Here is a 9,502-nt window from a genome sequence, read left to right as displayed (position 1 = left end):
ACTATTATGGCTATACTATTATAGTATTTATAGTTTTAATATTTTTATTTTCATTTTAGTTTTAATTTGTTTGTTATTTTAAAGTAATTTTTGTTTTAAATATTTAATGTTTTCTTTTAATTATTTAACTCTAGTACTTAAACTTATTTTATTTCAGTAAGTTGGCAAGGTAACATTTCTAACTTTCGGTTAAGTTTTTCATCTAATATTTATAAAAAATATTTTGTCAATTAACGATAATAATACTGGTTTTAATTGCTTTAGGTTTTTTTTAGTTAACAATAACAACACTTGTGAATACAAGCAATTCAGCAACAAGATGATAAAAGACGCATGTTTTCTTCTGTTTTTCATTTTGCAATGAGGTAATTTTCTGACATTCATTTAACATATTTCATATTTATATTTAAAAATACAAAGTCTACTGCTGCATATGTTCAAAAGTGAGTCCACATGCATCTTTTCCCATCTTGTCAATAAACTTCTCACATTCATTGCTTGACTTCTTTCTTTTTCAAATGTCTGACAAAAAAATGGGACTTTTTGCTTTAATTAATGTGCAAAAGACACATATTTGAATTTTTCCCCATAGAAATGAATAGATAACTACGGTAACAATTTTTTTCCTACCCAGCTGTATCTATGGTGTTTCAGGAGTGCAGCGCCATCTGTTGTCCATCTTTGTGAAGCTGCAGCCTCTCTTTCTCCACCTGCAGGCGCTCTTTCTCTGTTGTCCATCTTTGTGAAGCTGCAGCCTCTCTGTCTCCACCTGCAGGCGCTCTTTCTCAATCTGCAGTCTTCCCGACTCAAACTTGAAGAACTGCAGTCTCTCTTTCTCTAGCAGGAGGCGCTCTTTCTCTAACTTCAGCTTCTCCGCCTCCAAATCCACCACCATTGGCCAAACTAGCTTCCTGTCCTTCTCGCCATCCATTGAGGAAGACGAGGGGGCAGAGGACGACGTGGTGGGCGTGGCTATAGACATCGAGGGGGCGGGGCTCTGCTGGAGGGGCGTGTTTTGTTCCAGCAGCAGTCGCAATCGTTCTCGCTCCACCTGCAGATGCTCCTTCTCCAGCTGCAGCCGCTCTCTCTCCACCTCGCCCTGCCTCAACCTCTCCTTCTCCACCAGGAGGCGCTCTTTCTCCACCTGCAGCCATTCGGACTCCACCTGTAAGCGGTGTTTCTCCAGGTCCAGTCTCTGCCTCTCCAGTGCCACCAGCACACCTGTGTTCTCCCCTCCGGCCAGGCCCAATCCAGCTACACCCATCCCAGACAAGCCCCCGACTCCGAGCCCCAGGTCTCGAGTCGCCGTCGGGCCCGACGTGGGCTTTGTGGAGCTCAGCACGCCGAATTCATCAATGTGAGCAAAGACCTCAGGAACTCGGCCCTCGCGGTCCATATCAGGGAGGATGGAGGGAAAACAGTCTTCATCGTCCTCCTCACCCTCACCACCTTCTCCAACCTCCGCCTCCAACTAGAGAGATGGAAAATTACAATTAGACGCACAAAGTCAGCAGCAATTATGAAACCAAGCACACATATGGCATAGGTTGAGTAGACTTGTTTCGCCATACCACACGTCACACAAAATATGATGCATTTTGTAGCAATTTTGCTCTCGACAACCATTTGTGAGGTGAAGAAGTCTTGCATTTCCTCTTAATCACCATAAAAACTGCCACAAAAACATGATTCCTGTCTTCCTCTAAGCCAGATTATAACTATATGCTCAATTCTCAGCCCATTTTTACATGTAAGACATTACTTTATGCCTAATCCTGATTTTAAGGGTTAGACTTATGGCCAGTGACAAGAAAATGCAAACACGAGCCAGATGTTTTCTACTGCATCTGTGAGAGTTTTACTACTACATGCAGACAGCTACAGAAAATTACAGATTTTGTGAAAAAAAAGCTTATTTATTTATGAAGTGTGTTTATGTAAGATTCTTTGGCATTAAATTTTAACTTGAGTATTTGAAACTTTTGAAATTTGACTACTTTTTTTATTTTTAATAAGTGCATTAAAGCTGATGCACATTGTAAAATATTATTACAGTTTAAAATAACTGTTTTCTATTTTAATATATTTTAAAAAGTAATTTATTCCTGTGATCAAAGCTGAATTTTCAGCATCCAGTCTTCAGTCTCACATGATCCTTCAGAAATCATTCTAATATGCTGATTTGCTGCTCAAGAAACATTTCTGATTATTATCAATGTTGAAAACAGTTGTGCTGCCCAATATTTTTGTGGAAAATGTGATACAATTAAGTTTTCAGGATTCACAGATGAATAGAAAGTTCAAAAGAACAGCATTTATTTGAAACAGAAATCTTCTGTAACATTATAAATGTCTTTACTGTCACTTTTGATCAATTTAATGCATCCATGCCGAAATAAAATTCATTTCTTTCAAACAAAACAGCTTGCAACATCAAAATGCTTAATGACTTCTGCCCACCGTGTGTGAGGATTACTTGAAAGTAATTACCAAAGTAGGAGACAATCTGATGAAAGTTGTAGGATGAATTTGAATACGTAGTATCTTTGTCTAGTACATACTCTATAGCTGCTGGCCTCATTGTCCTCTGTTTTGACTCCAGAGGTGTGTGTGCTGGGCTCCCCGAGGTCCGTCAGGTCCTGCCAGTCGCACGACGAGTCTTTGGAAAACCCACTGAGGTCCAGCGACTGGTCACCGCCACCCAGAGACGCGTCGTTATCAGGAGACGAAGCTTCAAACTCCTGCTTCAATCCCGACGCCAACTCAGCCTGAAGCTGTTTTCGTTTCATTAATGCGCGCCAGTCCAGGTAACGTCGCTTGACCTCGGCCGCTGTCCGCAGCTCCCCCTCGCCAAGAGCGTTCACGCCGTCTGCCACCTCCTCCCACGCTCGCCGCTTCAGCTCGTTGATGGCCATGTTCTGCTGGCGTGAGAACAAAATCTCACGTCGCTTGTGGATCTCGCGGATCAGAGTCTGAGTTTCCTTCACGCTGTAGTTGCTCTTCCTCTTCCTCTTCAGGTGCTTCATCTGCAGGAAGTCCATGCTGGCTGCTGAGAAATGACTGGATGCTGAACAAATTCTGTCACTCCAGACACATTTTCAAGTTCATGCTGACACACGTTTAGAGCTGTAGCACAGTTTTAAGGGTGTGAATTTTCTGTTAGTAGGAAAGTGTTGTTGAGGTCATTCAGAGGTCACCTGACCGCATGCAAGACGACAGCAGGATCAGACCGTCTGGTCTCCTACAACAAAACAAAAACACAGTTTTAGTTACACACGATACATTTATGTTCAGTAACATCTGAAAAAATCGGACATATCTGTACATTATTTTCTGTGCACAAAAACAACGATGAATAAAACCAGAAAGTTAAAATGTATTGCATGTATTTATAACACATACATCAGCGTTCAAACGTTTTTTTATGTTTCTGAAAGTCTCTTCTGCTCACCAAAGCTGCATTTATTTGATCAAAAATACAGTATAAAAAGTGTAATATTTTTGCAATTTAAAATAAGTATGTTCTATTGTAATATATTTTAAAATGTAATTCATTCCTGTGATACAATCTGAATTTTCAGCATCATTATTCCATCTTTCAATGTCACATGATTCTTCAGAAATCACCCTAATATGCTAGAACTAAAAGGTAAAAAAAATAAAAAATAATGATAATAAATTTTATACATTTTATGTGTCCTTACTGAATAAAAGTATTAATTTTTAATTTAATTACATTTTTAAAAAAAATTTAATTTACTTTTTTTTTTTTTTTTATTTTAGTTTAAAAAAAAAATATTACATACTGGTAAAAAAACAAAACAAATGTATAGCCTGAATGCACTGTAAGTCGCTTTAGATAAAAGCGTCTGCTAAATGCATAAATGTAAATTTTTATCTTAAAATAAATAAATAAATATATAATATACAAAATATTATCTATTGAGCGCAAACTTTTGAATGGTAGTGTATGTCATGTAAGTTCATTTCCAAAAATCGAAATACACAGTTACTATGGTACAACTGTTGTATCAGCCACCACTGTCCTAAAAATATACAAATAACTTTAAAAAATGACAGAAAGAGTCTGAAAGTTCTTATGATATGATTCCATAATCATCATGCAGTACCTTATTACAATTGCATACCATAATACAACCACAGCACATTATTACAAGGGAACAGCTGTAGTAAATATGGTGTCTTTTGTAGAAACTATGGTTGCAGGAAATATTTTGTCAAGTATATCCACATACAGTATGACACCGTCATATTGATCAAACATAAACACATCAGTGCGGCTCTTGTGTTTTTGCAGTTCACTTATCAACATGTCGCCAAAAAAGGGCTTCTATAGGCACCTATACAATGATGCTTTGCACACATGTGGCTCTTTATAAAACATTAAAAAAACGTCATGACTATTTGGTTTATTTATTCAAACACTCACCGGTGGAGAAAAGCATCAACCACTCCATCCACACGCGCCCCGCTCCGCCTCCTCAGCCGAACTGTGCCGAACACTTCCGACAACGCGCGAATCCCCTGCGCGATTGGTCAACGAGCGTCGCCGCCCTCTCCATCAGCCAATCAGATGAGGCGCTCACTGAACAGCCCCGCCCATAGCATATTCTTCCGGATTCGCGTGTGTTGTGGTTTGGAACACATGTGCAGGCGTGCCAGAGAAAGCAAAACAAATGCTACAAATTGCATAAGACATATGTAGTAATAATATTGACTACATATTAGTAATTACTATTATAATAAACGGTCATTTTATAGTAGATTAACAGCTGTTAATTATGCGTATTTCTTCTAGTAGGACTATAGGTCTCAGGGATGGACGGGGTCCGGTGGGCGTCCCGCTGCGGTTCGTGGGTACCGACCCGTTCCGGGTGGACACTGGCGGCCCGGTGCGTTCAGCTGGAGGAGAAAGAACGAATCGGGCACTTCGTGTTCGCCAAAGACGCCAAATCTGCCACGGTGAGTACGACAGACAGATGGATGCATAGACTTCACAATTAATATACATTTTTTTCTTAATAAATAATCATTTTAACATTTTTTGCACGTCTGATATTTAATATTATGTTAATATTACGGCTTTTTCTGTTAATATTTCACTTTATTTACATTGCACAACTTTGCTGCAAACTCCTTGATACAAGTACAGGCTCACTAAAATTGATGAGATTATATGCATTCATTCATTATTTATTTAATGATTCATTCAATTAATATAATTTCATAAATTTTGTTTATGCATTTATTCATCTACTTATTTATTTATTTTTTATTAATTAATTTGTTAATTTATTTAGATTTTTATTTATTTATGCATCATTCATTAATTTATTAATTAATTAAATAAATTTATTTATTTATGCATTAATTCACTTATTCATTTAGGCATTCATTATTTATTGACACATACATTCGTTTACTAATTAATTGATTTGTTTATTTATATATTGTTTATTTATTCATCCATTCATTTATTAATAATGGAATTATTTTATTTATGAAGTCAATCATTATTTATTTATTTAGTTTAATATTTAATTAATTTATGCATTCGTTATTTATTTATGCATTAATTTCAACAATGAATTAATTCATTGTTTGTTTATTTATTTAATCATAGTATCATGCTGTCTGTTGGTTTTTGCAATTGTGTGTGTGTGCACCAGGCTGGTCGTCTGCTGATCAGAAAGCTGGTGTGTGAGAAGATGGGTTTTGCATGGGACGGGTTTCGTCTGGAAAGAACAGCTTCCTGCCACGGACCTCACCCACTCCCGGCGTCACCCACTGGAACTTTAACATGTCCCATCATGGAGATTATGCCGTGCTGGCAGCAGAACCGGGACGCCAGGTGGGCATAGACATGATGAAGACCAGCAGACCAGGTAATTTTCACTGCCCTTGAGCACTTACTAAGTCACCTGAGCATCTTGAACCAATATAATACAAGAGGCACTGCAGTTCCATCAGTGGCCAGCAGGTGTCGCCAGCACTCTATACCTGTGCTTTAGGTAGAGCAGACTGAGAGAGTATGTAGCTGAAAAAGTTTTTATTTTTTTATTACATCATTTCTGACTCTACTGTAAAATGTAAATCTGCATCAGCATCAGCTCATAGGAATCATGTTTCTGTGCAGAACATGATTATTACATTACTGATTTTTCTTGCTCTTTTAAAAACAGAGTTTGATTGTTTTATATACTATAACATCCACAACTCGAAACTCCCTCCACAGTCACCCAAACAGTTTCTGAACTATTGCAAAAACAGCTCATCAATTCTGACATCATGGCTATGAGTTAGTTTTTTTTTTGGCTTGATATAAAGTATACTGGCATTGTTTAAAGTTTAAGAAATCATTACATTAATAATTTTTAGAATTTTTATATATATATATAATGTAATTTAATAATATGTAAATTATGAATATTTAAATTATATATATTATAATTATTTTAAAATAATTACAAAAATATATATATTTTTAATGTTCATACAGTTATTACATTCATAGTATTTTTTATAAATTGTTTTATTATTTTTACTTTTATAATTAAAAAATATATAAATATATTACAAAAAAATATATAAATGGTAAAAAAAAAAGCTCTTAAATTATGACATCACAACTGAGCTCATTAACATAACGCTTTCATTTAAATATCAACACCTGTTCAATATTAAGCGACTGTGCCAGAACACAGAGGTTAGCCAATCCTAAAAGAGGCCAATTATATTTTAAAGGAACAGTAGCAAAAAGGCAAAAAAAAAAACAGTCCGTTTAAATGTAAAGCTCAGAGAAATGGTGGAAAAATGATCGTAAAAAATGTAAGTACATTTCTTGTGCCGAAACCTTCACTAATGTGAAATTCAAGGGTAAAAAGGTGTAGAATATGAGCTTTTAGGTGTTTTATATGTATTTTTGTGTGCATATCAGGCAGTAGCTCCGTTCAGGAGTTTTTCCGCATCATGAATCGTGAGTTCACTGATCTTGAGTGGACGAACATACAGAAGGCCGGATCAGACTGGGACCAGCTGGACATGTTTTATAGGCACTGGGTAACTATAGCAACCGCTGCTTCCTGTAGCATCATCATCATCATCATCATCACCTCCAGGCAATGCGCGCGCACGCACACGCACGCACACACACACACACACACACCTGTAAGCATATCGCAGCGGGAGAGAAATTGTGCTGGATGAAACTGTTCCAATTCTGATCCCTGTTTCCATGGCGATGTGATCTCATCACTTCAGCATGACTCAGTTATGCCAGTCTGTGGTCATTTGAGGACTCTCGTAAACACACACACACACACACACACACACACACACTTACCTAGCTGTCCAGACCTAACCCTACAAGAACACTATGCATTTTTACATTTTTAGTTAAAAACAAATAGCATAATTTGCCTTATTTATCAATCATTTTACCTTTGAGGATGTCTGCAGAATATCTTACAGTAATTAAATGATTTTGAACAGTTTGGGTTTTGAGTTTTATAACAAAGGAGTTGGTTTTTGCTTTGATTTTTAAAAATAAATAAATGTGTCGCAATAATAACTAGAATATGTATACTAAATTCCTGATTTTACGCTGATTTTACCAAAGTAACCAGTGTTTTATGTGTTGTGATGTTTAATGTGCAAGAAATGATTACACAAATTATTTTTTAGAATTGATATATATATATATATATATATATATATATATATAGAGTTCACAAAAATATTACTTTCATTTTTACCAGTAATACATTTTATTCATATTTTTAGAATGTTTTTCATAACACTAATATATAATTAAAAATAATTTAAAAAAAAATTGTTAATAATAAAGTTACTACATTAATAGGATTTTTTTCAGAAATTAATTTATTATTTTTAGTTTAAGAATTAAAAAAAAAAAAAAAAGTGAATGTTTCCTCGTGCACAACTCACCACCAGTCTCTTAATTGAGATTATCAGATTTAGCCCATATAGCCAAGTAAACACTATACTGTGCACTGTTTTTCCTTGCATACTATGTTTAATATGCAGTATACATACTCTAAATTATTTAAGCATTTCATTCTAAACATATCCAGAGGCCTGCTTACCTCTGATTGGTCCGTTTCTCTGTCCACCGAGACGCTGAAGGAGAGTTTCATCAAAGCGATTGGCTCAGGGCTGGGCTTCGACCTGCAGAGGGTGGAGTTTCACATCTTACCCAATCAGATGCAAGAGGGGCAAGTGTACCGGCAGACACAAATGTACCTGGATAATGAAGAAGAGGACTGGACATTTGAGGTGTGTGTTCACAATATACAAGGATTACTAGTCATTAAGCACATTCATCCTCTCAGTCCATGAGAGGCAACATATGACCTGTTTGGGAGTGAAAGCCGAATGAGGATGAGGCTGTGTGTGTGTGTGTGTGTGTGTGTGTGTGTGTGTGCGTTCGCGTGTGCGTGTGTGTGTGCGCGAGTGTGGATGAGAGTGTGTGTGTGTGTGTGTGTGTGTGTGTGTGTGTGTGTGTGTGTGTGTGTGTGTGGAGCCCTGCAGTGCTGCTTCGTCTCTCTGTCTGTCAGAGCGTGTGAACGTGACACAGATCACAGGTGCTTCTCGCTTCCTAGACAGCTCACATTCTTCATTCCTCTGGGCTTCATCTCGCAGCTGCGAGAAAGAAAAAAAAAAAGTTACAAGTATTCACCGGCAGAAACAAAAACACAGAATTCTGAGTGAAAAAAAGTTGGAATTGCAAGAAAGTAAGTTTCTATCTGGGAAAAAAAAGAATTGTGATAGAAATTTGCAATTACCTTTTTTATTCCCTGGCAGAAACAGACTTCCATTAGTTATATGTATAGGCATATATTTAAAAAGGTTTATAATTAAGTGTAAAATTATTATTATAATGCAATTTTATATATATATGTACTTCCAAAAATAATGGAAATAATCTCAAAAATTACTATTAATTAATAGTCATTTTAATTAATACTATTAATTGTAATAATTTCAGTATATATATGGAAGCCTGTATCTGACACAGAATAAAATAATATATATATATATATATCATTTTTTTTAATACATTGCATACACCTCATACTTGATAGGTCTATACAGTGGTTAATGTTCCATTAATGTTCAATTAATTGTTGTGCAATTTATTATTAATAATGATATCATTTTTAAAGAAAAATATTTTTTACCATTTATATAAGTAGAAATACCAGTTTGACATGAAGCATATTGGTGATGGCCCTGATATATGACAGCCCTATACATTTATTTTATACAATGTACTCATAATTGACTTTTCTCTGTTTTTCAGGAGAGCTTATTGGACAAAGATCATCACGTCGCCGTGGCGCTGGGAAAACCAGATATCAGCACGTCTGAAGTGAGTTTAACGATTTTACACCATTTTAGAGGTCAAGACAGTTCATGACATCATACTTCTGTTTCATAGGGGACAGTGGGACTGTTTGTG

At 36.2% G+C, this 9,502-nt stretch overlaps 1 protein-coding gene and 1 pseudogene across 1 annotated transcript; one reads left to right on the top strand and one right to left on the bottom strand.

Moving 5' to 3' along the window:
* Positions 1–650: 650 nt before the first annotated feature.
* LOC107689580 (myb/SANT-like DNA-binding domain-containing protein 4) lies at positions 651–4,498 on the bottom strand. Its single transcript, XM_016487605.1, has 4 exons — positions 4,451–4,498; positions 2,562–3,241; positions 770–1,471; positions 651–710 (listed from the first exon to the last, which is right to left on the bottom strand). Exons 2-4 carry the CDS (start codon positions 3,039–3,041, stop codon positions 651–653), a joined length of 1,242 nt encoding a protein of 413 aa, XP_016343091.1. The 5' UTR covers positions 3,042–3,241; positions 4,451–4,498.
* Positions 4,499–4,648: 150 nt separating this feature from the next.
* Positions 4,649–9,502, top strand: part of LOC107689578 (L-aminoadipate-semialdehyde dehydrogenase-phosphopantetheinyl transferase-like) — a 4,986-nt pseudogene continuing 132 nt past the window's right edge.

This window comes from Sinocyclocheilus anshuiensis, unplaced genomic scaffold (assembly GCF_001515605.1).
Source record: "Sinocyclocheilus anshuiensis isolate Anshui unplaced genomic scaffold, SAMN03320099.WGS_v1.1 scaffold906, whole genome shotgun sequence".
NCBI lineage: Eukaryota > Metazoa > Chordata > Actinopteri > Cypriniformes > Cyprinidae > Sinocyclocheilus > Sinocyclocheilus anshuiensis.
This window is presented reverse-complemented; position numbering and strand designations above follow the sequence as displayed.

What these genes read in the sequence shown, in the direction of transcription:
- LOC107689580 (XM_016487605.1), bottom strand. Translation starts at nt 3,041, where the DNA reads ATGGACTTCCTGCAGATGAAGCACCTGAAGAGGAAGAGGAAGAGCAAC. An exon ending in ATGAGGCCAGCAGCTATAGA is followed by an intron (nt 1,472 to 2,561) that starts GTATGTACTAGA and finishes CCATCTCTCTAG; the next exon opens with TTGGAGGCGGAGGTTGGAGA. An exon ending in TTGAGAAAGAGCGCCTGCAG is followed by an intron (nt 711 to 769) that starts GTGGAGACAGAG and finishes GAGCGCCTGCAG; the next exon opens with GTGGAGAAAGAGAGGCTGCA.